Source organism: Podarcis erhardii (genome assembly GCF_964252035.2).
Source record: "Podarcis erhardii genome assembly, chromosome: 15".
In the NCBI taxonomy this organism is placed as follows: Eukaryota; Metazoa; Chordata; class Lepidosauria; order Squamata; family Lacertidae; genus Podarcis; species Podarcis erhardii.
In genome coordinates, this window is record NC_138505.1 from 17217956 (window position 1) to 17231450 (window position 13495).

Here is a 13495-nt window from a genome sequence, read left to right on the forward strand (position 1 = left end):
TAAAAAAGGTAAAGGACCCCTGGACGGTTAAGTTCAGTCAAAGGTGACTATGGGGTTGCTGCTTTCAAGGAAACAGCTCTGAGCATGCTCAGAAGCAGTGTATGATTCTGATAGGCTAATGCAAGCACAGAGGGCTGCTTTTGAAGCATCTCCTGACATCTCCTACATCCGTTGTAGTGGCTGTGTTGAACAGGTCCCATAGCAACAGACAGAGTAAGAGCTTTTCTACTAGGGCTGACTTTCTGGCAGTCTGATCAGACACACGGTCTTCTGGTTTTGAAACAGATAGGAAGGACCTCTAGCTATATTTCTGGATTAGGACTGGCTGAGTGATGCAGAGATTGGCCAGAGAACAGAAGATGGACAAAAATGCCTCTGTAACTTCAAGGAAGTATAAAACATATGTGGGACAAGAAGTAGTGTGTGGCTTTGAGTTTTGGAGGAGGAATTTTTAAAAAACAAACACTGTTTGACATTTTCAGTGGGAGAGATGTCGCAGTTGTCCCAGTGGACTAGCCTCCACTGCCATTAAAGTCTTCAGAGGAAGTTCCAACTCACACCCTATTTCAGGTTAGCTTGATGAGTATGAGCAGCAAGGGCTTCTCTGTGGTGGCACCTTGGCTGTGGAAATCCCTTCATGAGGACGGAAACCCTTTCTTCTTTGGGGTTTTGTAAAGAGTCTTTTTACAGTGTATTTGTTTCTGCCTGTGGAATATGAGTCTTGTTTACGTTTATTTTATTACTTTTATTGCTTGGTTTTTGGGGGTAATTTTGTAATATTTTGACTCTCTCTCTCTCTCTCTCTCTGTGTGTGTGTGTTTTAATGTTTCCATGAGACAATTTGGAGGATGTCAGATAGAAAAGTGGTTCAGTAATGCTTGGGTTACCTTATAAATAATATAAATCAACACACTCCTGTGTATTGGTGACGGCCTGAGTGCTAGCCAATATGTACCTTCCCTAGCCAGCATAGTGTATATTGGCCCTTCTAGCTTTCCTTACTAAGAAATGCCTGAGTCAGCTCTCACTCAGGCCATGGGTTTTTTGGTTCTAGTTCTGGAGTGCTGTTTGCAGCCTGCCACACAGCATCTTTTTCCGTTCAGTTTGCTGCCGTTAAAGTTCTTGTGGGTTATGCATCCTCTGCATGACCTTCTGCTCATGATACATTTTGGCCAGATTTTCTCAATCCAAGCTGTATTTCCCACCCCGGTGCGGAATAGTGACGTTTGTACTGAGCACACCTCAAAGTGGAAGTGCGTGTGAAAGAAGGAGGACTAGTCTAATCTGCAGGTGGAGCTGGGAAGACATAAAGATTTTGTTTGCTGTGAGAATCCAGAGCGATGGCATTGGGGAGCCCCTGCTCCCAAACCTAATGGTGGCCGGTTGGAGTGTCTGTGGGCGTGTTAATGCTGTGAGCCTTTCAATTTTATACTCGGCCCGTATGTATAAATAAAATCATATACTGTATTACAGCGTCTCTAGTGACCTTCATTCTTATGAAAGCTGAGGTATTGCAGTCCCCGAGATCTCCATAATTATCACTATTATTTACACCGTTCTCAACAGGAAATGCTCAGAGCGGTGAACAAAATCATGAAATATAATGCAGACCAAAAACAGATAGCAAAACAGACTTCAAAGCAGTATCAATACAACAAGCACCGACAGTAGAAAAAACATCACGAGGCCAAAAAAGGTGTCATTTATTTAATTATATGTTTAATATGTGTCACTTAATGGGTCAAATCTGTATCATTTATTTATTTAAACAGATTTCTATCCTGCCTTTTCATTTGAGTACTAAAAGCATCTCACAATAAAAACCACATATCAGGTGACAGTAATGTAAGTAATACGTGTATATATATTTGTAAAAATGCTCTCAATTTCTCTATCATTCAAGGGTTTGGAACTCCATTTAACATTGATGTGAAAAGACCTCAGATCTTCCGTGGCCCGCAGGAAGCCCAGTTTGGGTACAAAGTCCTTCAGTACACAGCCCAGGGGCAGAAATGGTAAGTCAAGGCTGGTTAAACCTAACCTGCAATAGCTGTTTTGAATATGACCATTCCTCTCTTTTTTATAGATTGTCACCAAAACTTACACGTACGTGGAAGCTTAAAACCACGGCCTCACCCTCTTGTTCAATTACAGTGGTGCCTCGCAAGACGAAATTAATCCGTTCCGTGAGGCTCTTTGTATAGCGGTTTTTTCGTCTTGCGAAGCAAGCCCATTGACAGCTTAGCGGATTAGCCCTATTAGCGGTTTAGCGGCTTTTAGCGGATCAGCTGATAAGCGGCTTATCAACGGATCAGCTGATAAGCGGCTTAGGGCTTAGGAAAAGGGGGGGGAGGGGAAAAACCCAGCAGGAACTCGCAAGACATTTTCGTCTTGCAAAGCAAGCCCATAGGGAAATTCGTTTTGCGAAGCACCTCCAAAACGGAAAACCCTTTCGTCTAGCGGGTTTTCCGTCTTGCGAGGCGTTCGTCTTGCGGGGCACCACTGTATCCAGAAACCTGAGGGAAGACATATCCTTCCAGGGCCAGCCCTACTATTAGACAAAGTGAGCTGACTGACTCAGACAGCTAATTTCCAGTGTCATGGAAGGGCAGACTACTTGCTGCTTACTTTTAAAATTTTAACATGTTATTATTTCATAAAAGTGTGCTGCATTTTTACTGCTGCCAGGGAGGGGAAGATATACTGATGGGATTATCTTTAGGCCTCAGGTGCCAAAATAACTTGGCTAGCCTTCGACACTGCAATTTGATGGGCGGTGAGTGGTGTGGAGGATTTCCTGCTCCACCACAGGGAGCAAATTGTCTTCGGCCCGTTCTGTCTACAAATATATTTTTTGTGGGGGTGGGGGGGTGGGCGGTTATATTGCTCCAAAGGAGGGAGGCAAATTAGCACTTTGAATGCCAAGACGTAAGGGAGTGGAGTATGCCTGTACCCTCTCACAGGTTGGGGAAAAAATTGAGGGAATTCTTTGCATCCATCTTTATAGTGGAAAATCTAGGGCAGATTCCCAGTGCCTGAACTAACAACTTGTGCAGGAAGGGAGTCTGAGGAACTGAGGCAGATAGAGGTGATGAGATGAATCTAGGCCTAACAGACACAATGAAAACTGACAAAAGTCCGGATGGAATCCACCCTATAACTCAAACGTGAATTTCCTATTACAGATAGGTAGCCGTGTTGGTCTGCCATAGTCAAAACAAAACAAATTCCTTCCAGTAGCACCTTAAAGACCAACTAAGTCAGTTCTTGGTATGAGCTTTCGTGTGCATGCACACTTCTTCGTATCTGAAGAAGTGTGCATGCACACGAAAGCTCATACCAAGAACTGACTTAGTTGGTCTTTAAGGTGCTACTGGAAGGAATTTGTTTTGTTGTGAATTTCCTAATCTTCTAACAAAAATATGTAACTTGGTCCCTCAGATCAGCCTCCACACCTGTGGACTGGAAAGAAGACAGTGTAACACCAATTTTTAGAAGAGGAACCTGGAGGGATCCTTTGAAATTACAGGCTGGTTAGCTCGATGTCTGTCCTGGGAAAACATTGGGGTCTGCTGACCCCAGTGTGCTCCAACTCTGAAAATGATCTGCACTAGGGATTGTTAGGACAGGATTTGAAAAATGAAACTGCCAATATCATTAGGCCGTTATATACGGTAAATCTATGCTGTGACTGCACTAGGCATACTATGTGAAGTTCTGGACACCTCCCTTCCAAAATTATATTGTAGAGCAGGAGAAGGTTTCAGAAAAAAGGCCACCAAAATGATCAAAGGGATGAAGCGACTCTTTCCCATGAGGAAAGGTTGCCACGTTTGGGACTTTTTAATTTAGAGGAAAGGCAAAAAAGAAGTGACATGATAGAAGTTTATAAAATTACACATGGCATGGAGAAAGTGGTTAGAGAAAAGCTTTTCCTCCTCTCATAACATTAGAACCTAGTGGTCAATAACCCAGGTAATAAACTGAAATAGTTGTGATGATCATGATGATAAAGATGATTCCTTAAGCATCTCTAGATATATCTCTAAGGGGTGATTTTGAATGGAATTTTTTACAGAGACTAGGGTATGTGCTGAAACATTCAGCGTTTCTTTTCTAGTGGCGGGGGGCGGGGAGACTATTTGAATGAAGGTTTTGGCTTTGAGGCCAAGGATCTAAGGAATGAAACAGGCAATGATTTCCTGACAAATTGTGGTACCTAAAAAATCTGTCTTCCCCCACCACACCCTTGAGGCCTAAATGCAGGTCTAAAAACAGCCCCCTGTTGCTCGTTTCTGCCTTTCCTCTGAGGCAGCTTCCACCTCTTCTCTGGCGTCCTGCGTCAGTCCTGAATCAGAAAGGGAAATTCCGAGCTGCACCAATGATTTCCCCAATTGTACATCCGCTGGACTTGTTAAAGAACAAAAGAACAAAAGGGAACTGTTGGCAGCACTCGTGCACTTGAGAATAATTCACAGATGGAGAAGAAATTCAGTATATGCCAGACTTCCATATGCTGCCATTAAGGGTGGCCAGGGAACTGGGTCCAAAGATCACATGAAACACAGAGGCACTCAAGAAGAGCCTCTGTGTGTAGCCGCCATAGCTGCTGGTGGGTGTTTGGAGCGTCCCCTGATGGCTCAGAGCCACATGGAAGCTGGCCTGCTGAATGTGTTCACCAGATGTCTGGCCTCCTTAGCTTGAAATGATGCTGTGGGGGAGTTGGAAATTGGATGTCTCATGAATTTATGTTATCAGGGTGAAATATACTCTGAGTTGAGAGTGGATTTCATGCTCTTTATTCAGCTTATAGTGGTGAGGAGGAATGGAAGTTCCCCCAGAATGTCTGCTTTATATACATTATTTACACAATGGGCCCCACGTGATTGGCTCATTCTGGGATTCTTCTGTAGGCCAATCAGGTCGCGGATTCACTTCTACCTGGAGCTGGATTGGATGGCTCCTGTGGACCAATCAGACTGCTGCATTCTGGAGCCTACTGTTCTAGGACCAATCAGGCTGCTGCATTCTGAATCCTATTGTTCTAGGACCAATCAGACTGCTGCATTTTGGATCCTATTCAACTCAGTACGTAACACAGGGAGACCTGAGCTTTTGACCTGAAAATGGGATTCAGTGTGGGTTAAGGTTTGCCAACTGATCCAGGCCTTCTCTTGCGGTGTAGAAAGGTTTCTCAGCTTGGAGATAATGCTTGTCATTCTCTGCTGGTGCTATCCACACTGTTAAAACTGCGTCGAATCATAGAATTGTAGAGTTACGGTAGTTAGGGACCAAAGAGGTCATCATCTTGTTCAGCCGCCTCCATTGCAGGAACCGCAGCTGCAAGAACAGCTCGAACGGTTGGCAGCATTTCCTGGAGTCAGAGCATAGCTGTCCCGGCTAGTAGTCATTGATATAGCCTTTTGCATGAATTTGTCTCATCCTCTTTTAAAGCCATCCAAGCTGGTGGGCCTTTTCTGACCACAAACTTGACATGAGCCAACAGTGTGACGCGGCAGCTAAAAAAGCCAATGCAATTATGGGCTGCATCAATAGGAGTATTGCATCTAGATCAAGGGAAGTAATAGTGCCACTGTATTCTGCTCTGGTCAGACCTCACCTAGAGTACTGTGTCCAGTTCTGGGCACCACAGTTCAAGAAGGACACGGACAAACTGGAACGTGTCCAGAGGAGGGCAACCAAAATGGTCAAAGGCCTGGAAACGATGCCTTATGAAGAACGGCTAAGGGAGCTGGGCATGTTTAGCCTGGAGAAGAGGAGGTTAAGGGGTGATATGATAGCCATGTTCAAATATATAAAAGGATGTCACATAGAGGAGGGAGAAAGGTTGTTTTCTGCTGCTCCAGAGAAGCGGACACGGAGCAATGGTTCCAAACTACAAGAAAAAAGATTCCACCTAAACATTAGGAAGAACTTCCTGACAGTAAGAGCTGTTCGACAGTGGAATTTGCTGCCAAGGAGTGTGGTGGAGTCTCCTTCTTTGGAGGTCTTTAAGCAGAGGCTTGACAACCATATGTCAAGAGTGCTCTGATGGTGTTTCCTGCTTGGCAGGGGGTTGGACTCGATGGCCCTTGTGGTCTCTTCCAACTCTATGATTCTATGATTCTATGATTCCTGCAGGAGGTTAAAGTCTGCTCCTCCTCCGGTGATTAATTCAACTTCCGCTGATGCATTTAAACTCCCAACAGCACAGGGTGGGTTTCAATGTAAAAATACAAAATAAGAACACAAAATACCTAACAACAACCCAACCCCCAAACAAACCAATAACCCCCTCGCAGAGGCACATTTAAAAGGCCATGGATTGTTTAATCAGCCAAAGGCCTGGTTATAAAGAAACCTTTCCTCCTGGTGCCTAAAGATATGTAATGGAGGTGCCTGGCGAGCCTCCCTGGGGAGAGTACTCTACACAGTGGTCAAGGAAGGGGGTGCAGTAGGTGCAGGCCACCCCGGGTGTCACCACTCAGGGGGGTGACAAAATGCCAGGTGGCACTCACTGCGGCATCTAGGGGATGTAGGCTCTCGGCGCATGTAGGCTCCACGCTGCCCAATGGTCCTCCCGCTGCCTCCCCCCCAGCTGTAGTGCGGCTGAGTGGAAGGAGGCAGGCAGACTCCTGAGGCCCCACGGTGCGCCCCGCTCCTATGGGCGGTGCGCCCCGCTCCTAGGCGTGCCGCCCCAGGCGCCCGAGCGGCTTCCTTCACCACTGACTCTACAAGTGGGGATCCACTGCAGTAAAGGCCCATTCTCGTTTTGCCACCCTCCAGACATTTTGTAGAGGGGGCACATGAAGAAGGGCCTCAGAGGATGAACACAGGCTCTGGGTTCCTTCATGGAATCTTAGAGTTGGAAGGGACCCCAAGGTTCATCTAGTCTAACCGCCTGCAATGCAGCTAAAGCATCCATGACAGATGGCCACCCAACCTCTGTTTGAAAACCTCCAATGAAGGAGAGTCCACCACCTCTTGTGGGAGTCTGTTCCACTGCTGAACAGCTCTTACTGTCAGAAAGTCCCCCCCCCCGAATGTTTAGTTGGAATCTCCTTTCTTGCAACTTGAAGCCATTGGTTTGAGTTCTACCCTCCAGAGCAGGAGAAAACAAGCATGCTCCCTCCTCCATTGTGATGACAGTCCTTAAGATATTTGAAGATGGCTATCATATCTCCTCTCAGTCTCCTCTTTTCCAGTTTCTTCAAGTGCTCCTCATGAGCCTTAGTTTCCAGACCCTTGATCATCATGTGGGGGATTGGTGTTATATACTCAAAGCATCTTGGGGGCAACCTGGCCTGCTGAATTCATCTCACTGATGAGGAGTGGGGCTGGCACGCAGTTGCATCTTTTGATACCTCCAGATATTGTAATATGATAGAACACTGGGGTGATACGCTAAATCCCAGGCAGCACCTTCAGAGGAAAACTGTGGGGAATGCCCTACTTCCCCATAATATATTTCCATCATATTACCAGAATGAAGGAGGAATCTGTGATCTTGCTGGCAATGAGGAATCCAGGAATCAGATGCAAAGCTTAACATGATCATTCTGTTTCCTGTAGAAAAGGCATCTCAGAGTGGGCAATGGGGCTGCTGAGCTTGGGGGGACTGGCTTCAGTGAGAAAGTGGGGCAGCGTGTCAGAAACACTTTCGATCCCCCCCCCCAAACCAAGAACTGGGTTCTCCAAAGCCAACACTTGGGGGGGGGGCGTGCTAGTAACGTATTAGGGATGACTCCCTTTCCTTTCTCCAGCTTCTTTCCAGAATCATTGAGTGAGTAGATGAGGTGGTGAGAATAGTTTTCGGGACCCCCGGGGAAAGGGGATGGACAAAATGAAGGGTGGGGGGAGGAATGAGAGAGGGGAAAATGAGCAGGAGGAAGGAAATGCAGAGAAATGGGCCTCCCTCTTCTTTTCCCTTCCTTTCTCTCTCCTGCCCAAACCTCCATCCAACTCTGCCCTGCCAAATTTCACAGTTCATCATCTAGTTTTCAGTACAGTAATAGTAATACGGTGCTTTAATATTTTATTTTATTTTGCAAGATGTGATTTCCCTCACAACAATCCTGCGAGGTAATGCAGCACATTCACTCTACCATTTTACAGATACAGTGCTAGAATAGAGGGGGATGGCTACTTGTTTGATAGGGCCGCTGCCTCCTTCTCCTCTTATCTGGGGCAGCTCCTAAAAAGCTGCATGGGGTGCAGCAATTGACAGTGTTTTTATAACCCTTAAAAGCCAAAGAATTAGTCAGTGACATGAACCCATGGCTCCTAATTCCACGTGAAACTCCCGTTGCAAAGAACCATGTTTTACCTGCAAAATTATGCCACAATACTCCAGAAAACAATATACAAATATTGGCATGGTTTCATGTTACTGTGACTTTTAAATTATTTAATGGCATCAGGCAAGATTTTCAGCACCTGCTGAAAACATGTTTGTTTAGACATGCCTATCCAGAATGTTGACATGTTTTTTTTAGCTTACCGTTGATTTTAATTATTATTTGAATGTTATGAATGGCTGTTTTAAACTGTTTTATTGAGGTTTTTTTGTAAACCGCTTTGAGTTTTCTTTTTCTTTTTATAGTCAAGTGGTTTATACATTTAATGAAATAAAGAAATCTCAACAGGATGCTGGTGGGGGCACCTTGGGATGGGACGGCAGATGACAGAAAAGGTGACATTTACAAGTGCATTGTGGGAGAGAGGAACAACTCAACGTGCGCCAAGGTCAACATAGGTAGGTATTGACATCATTGCTGAGAAGTACTTGCCCTGCCTCTGCCCCATCAGTTTCAGAACTCATACTGTTGCTGGGATTGGATGGCTTAAAGGTTTTATTCAATAAGTTAGCACAGTGTCCCAAAAATGAGTCTAGAAGTTGCAAGTTCATGAGGCACAGCAGGTAAGCTAAGAGGTTCCAAAAATTGGGGAGTCAGGGGCTGGACTGAGGAGAAATTGTGGGAACTGCCCCTCCTTCCTGCACCTTCCCTAGAAGAGGAGGACAGTATAGATTTAGAACAGTGGTTTGCAGAAGGTCATAGTTCAGAGGCTGCAGGGGGGAGAAGCTAGGAAATATTGTGAGAGCAGCAAGGGATAGACAGTTAACAGACTGAAGTGTCTCTTGAAAGCATTCCTGACCCCCCCCCCCCTTCTCCCAGAACAAGGCGTGCCTTGAGAGTAATAGAACAGAAAACTCAGAGGCGGAAAGCGCAGATCAGCCAGCGCAGGGGTGATGTAGAATAGGAGGGACTGAGGGGGTGGGACTTTACTTGGAGCAATGCCATTAACTAAGAGAGACCGCATTCCTTTGTCTCTCTCTGTGAATATTGAATAAACTACTTTGTGTTTTTCCGCTTCTTGGCATCCCACTGTGAGAGGGATAGGATTCCCTGAAGCCTTGACATACACGCTGTGCTTCCTTTTCGAAGAGAGGGACAAATACAGCTATTTGAAAAGTCGAGTTTCTGAGCCTTGAGAGACTGGGCCAGCAATTGGGCACTGAGTGGGCCGTGACTGGTCCAGAGTCTCTGTTATGTATTGAAGTTCTCACCCTGGGCCAGCAGGGGGGTACTGTAGATAGTTCAGGTCCACATATGCAAATAAGGGATCGAAAGTGACGTTCAGTGATTGGCTAGTTACAGAAAATGGTTACTGTTGCGTTCTAGTGGAGCTCTATATAAACAGGCTGGCTGAACCCTTCAGTTTAGTTCTGTTCTGGCCTGTGAATAAACAAGAGCTGTTGGAAGAATTGCTGTGTCGTCTGATATGTTCACCCACAACTTAACAGTCTCCATGAGGGTTAAGCACACATGGTCCGTTCATGCTGGCACTGTGTCCCTAGATTCATAGACTCATAGAATTATGGAATTGGAAGGGAGATGGAGCAGAGACAGCAGGACCAGCTCACTGTTGGATTTATCGTCAGGTTCCCTGATTTAGGGCTTGTTGTACCCTTCTGTGACCATCCTTAATAAATCGGGTGTGATCCTGAGTCTTGCAGCAGAATTCATAGAGGTTTTGGGAGAGGCAAGGGCAGGCGTACATCACGGAGGAGGGTTTTAATGTACAGGGTAGCTATTACCTCTCATTCCAGTCCCAGCCATGATCTGATGCAAGGCTCATATTTTTGTATGTGTCCTTTCTCTCCCCCCCCCCACTTCCTCTTCTTACTTCTCTTCCTCCCCCACCCTCTTGCTGGCCTCTTGTGAACTAAAATTAGGTGACATGGCCCTGCAGAACAACTCCAGGCAAATCAAAAACATGCATTTTGGAATGTCGCTTGTGGCCAACAAAGATGACGGGTTTGTGGTGAGCAATATTTGTGGTGTCTTTTTCTGTATTTAAATTGAAAACACAAACAGAGACAGATGCACAAAAATGAGATCTAGGAAAGGCTGCTATTACTTCAGTGGAAGCCAGGTGAACCATAAGGCTAGGGTCCCCAACATGGCCCCATATTTTATTTCTAAAATGAAGTTTTGTTCGTTTGTTTGAAAGAGGGGGTGTCTGCCATTTTGGTCTGTCTTTCATTTATTTTGGTATGTGTATTTTGCCTTTTGGGGGATAGATTCACATGCATCTGGGGCATCAGTTTATATATATCTCCATCAGTCTTCAGTCAAGAGGCTGGTCCCGTTTCTTGCATTCAATCACTGAATTTGTGGTAGCCAGAGGGTTTTGCAACCTGGCTTTGCAAAAAACATTTTGTCATTTTTACCAAAGATAATGAAAAGACATAGAACAGTTCATTTACTAGGGAAGAAAGAAGTGCATGCTTGCATCCTGCAAACAGGATGCAGGGTGTGTTTTGGAAAAGCAGAGTGAAGAAACAAAAATTAGGGATTTTGATGGTAGTGTTCCCCTTCACCCCACCTCCAATCTCAGCAAAGCCCCTATGTCTTTTAGGAGCTGCGTGGTGTGCTGAAAATCAACAGGCAAGGCAATTCAGTAGCCGAATGGAGCAAGATTGACAAAAATGTTGCCTTGGTTATAGTCAGGATCTATTTATATTTTTTAAAGTAGTGTATTTCAAGAATACTTATTGTGGTTATTTTGTCGTGTCTCATGATAGCTACAGCAATTTTATTGTCACATGCCTAACAACAAGCTCGTTGTTGTCAATGGACAAACAACCCATTTAATTCCTACTAAGCAAGGGGATTTAATGTGTAGGAGGATCGTGGCCTTGAAAACAAGAAACCGGCAACCTGGGAGAACCATTGTGCAGAGTCTCAAACGTGGCCCCTGATGGAAAGGCAGAGATTGTGAAAGCTCTGCTTGCTGTGTTTCTGCCTGCCAAAGCCTTGCAAGTAACAGTGGGGTGGGGGGTGGGACCCTTCTTTAATGGAGGTGTGCCTGTAAAGATCACAGCTGCAGCCAAGGATGGCACACCCAAAGGAGCTTAATTCCTTCCCTGAACAGCTGGCCAGGGAGGCTGTGGCTGGTATCTAGGGCAGCTTGGCTGGGCGTTCCCTGCAAGCAGAGGAGGCCGTTAGCTGCTGCTTGGCTGGCTGGCATTTTTGTGGTGAGGCTCTTGTTTACTCTCAAAGCCCGCCTGAGCATCTGTTTGAAGCTGGCCTGAGGGCAGCGAGGCCCCGAAAGAAAGCGGGTTGAGCAGGACAGCCTTTCAAAGCAGCAAATGAACACAGGGGAGCTGCAGTTGTTGGTAATGGGGCTGAGTCCCGCAGCCCTGACAAGGGTTCCTGAGATGGGACCTGTGAAAAAATGGAATGAATAACTAAATATTCAAAACTTTTGCACTGGGAAACTTGGAATTCCACAGCCTGTATAATGAATTACATATGTGCCAGCTGTCCCTCTTTATCGGGGACAAGCCCTGTTTTTTTAATCCGTGTCACTGGTGCAAGAACTGGCCTTTAAACCAGAAATTCCCAAACCTGTTTGGGCTATTTCCACTTTGGTTCCCTAAACTCAACCCCGATGTCCCCTACTCTATTAAAAAAAAGCACCATTCACTAAGGAAGGTGATAACACAATAAAATTCAAAACAGTAACAATTAGGGGTCATCCAAACTTGATTTTGTGCCATGAAACAGCTCTGCACTTTAAAGTGGAAAACCCAAATGGCCGCTTATTCCGATTCAGTGGGTTTTCACAAGGAAAGTGCCGGGTGTGTGTGTGTTCGGACACAGCACTTTAATGCACAGACCTGTGCCTAGGAAGCACAGGGCAAAAGGTAATTGTGGATGAGCCGTTAGCTGCACATTTATTCAAAACCCAGTTAAAACTATTTACCGTATTTTTTCGTCTATAAGATGCCCCCATGTATAAGACACCCCCTATTTTTGGGGAATTCAATTTAAGAAAATGGGGGGCGGGGAGATAGATCCGTGTATAAGATGAGCCCAGGTTTTGAACATTATTTTAGAGTAAAAAAATATAGTCTTATACACGGAAGGTCGGGACGCGGGTGGCGCTGTGGGTTAAAGCACAGAGCCTAGGACTTGCCGATCAGAAGGTTGGCGGTTCGAATCCCCGCGACGGGGTGAGCTCTCGTTGCTCGGTCCCTGCTGCTGCCAACCTAGCAGTTCGAAAGCACGTCAAAGTGCAAGTAGATAAATAGGTACCGCTCCCGCGGGAAGGTAAATGGTGTTTCCATGCACTGCTCTGGTTCGCCAGAAATGGCTTAGTCATGCTGGCCACATGACCCGGAAGCTGTATGCTGGCTCCCTTGGCCAATAAAGCGAGATGAGTGCCACAACCCCAGAGTCGGTCATGGCTGGACCTAATAGTCAGGGGTCCCTTTTCCTATACACAGAAAAGTATGGTAGTTTAATGAATTCAACAAGATGGATTAACTTAATCCAGTGATACCAGCTTTTCAAAGTCTGAGAGTCATTGACACCTCCAGCGCCCCCCACCACTGCCCCCTTGCCTCTTAGCTCCCCCCCAGGTAATCCCCACTGCCCACAGGGGGCAGTACCAAACACTTTTAACCCCTCCTGATTGTACCCAAAACTCTCTCAGATTCTGAACACGCTAAGAATTGTCTGGCAAAAAAGAACAGGAAGCTGCCAAACCGTTGGTCCATCTAGCTCGGGAAAGTCTGGCAGCAACAATCCACTTAAACCAGTTTGCATCTTCTCTCCAGTGTGGCTGGGCAGGTTCTTATTTCCGGTTCTCTTGACAGGCCTGTGCCCCCCTGTGGTCCCAGGAATGCGGCACGTCCATGTTCAGCACCGGGATTTGCACCAGCGTAGACGAGAACTTCCGCCTGACGGAAAACATCGCCCCAACAGCTCAGAGTAAGTTTTGGCATGGTGTGTCAGATTTCTAAAGCGGCCAGCATTGAGGGCCTCGGCTGGAAGCCCTTCTTCTCTCTACTCCCAAGTCCCTCAGAAATAGTTGTGTTGGCCCAGGAGAAAGGGAAATGCCATTTTGCACATGTTCAGAAGTGCTCTGGGCTAGCCAATACGGCACCCTCTTGTTGCAGCATTTAAGGTAGCAGGTGATGATA

At 45.9% G+C, this 13495-nt stretch overlaps 1 protein-coding gene across 1 annotated transcript in view; it reads left to right on the forward strand.

Moving 5' to 3' along the window:
* The window catches only part of ITGA10 (integrin subunit alpha 10), a 55134-nt gene that overhangs the window by 11584 nt on the left and 30055 nt on the right, over window positions 1-13495 (forward strand). The window contains exons 2-5 of the mRNA XM_081841667.1: window positions 1904-2015; window positions 8646-8755; window positions 10238-10326; window positions 13169-13283. Of these exons, the coding sequence (XP_081697793.1) occupies window positions 1904-2015; window positions 8646-8755; window positions 10238-10326; window positions 13169-13283 (426 nt within the window). The remainder of the gene's footprint in view (window positions 1-1903; window positions 2016-8645; window positions 8756-10237; window positions 10327-13168; window positions 13284-13495) is intronic.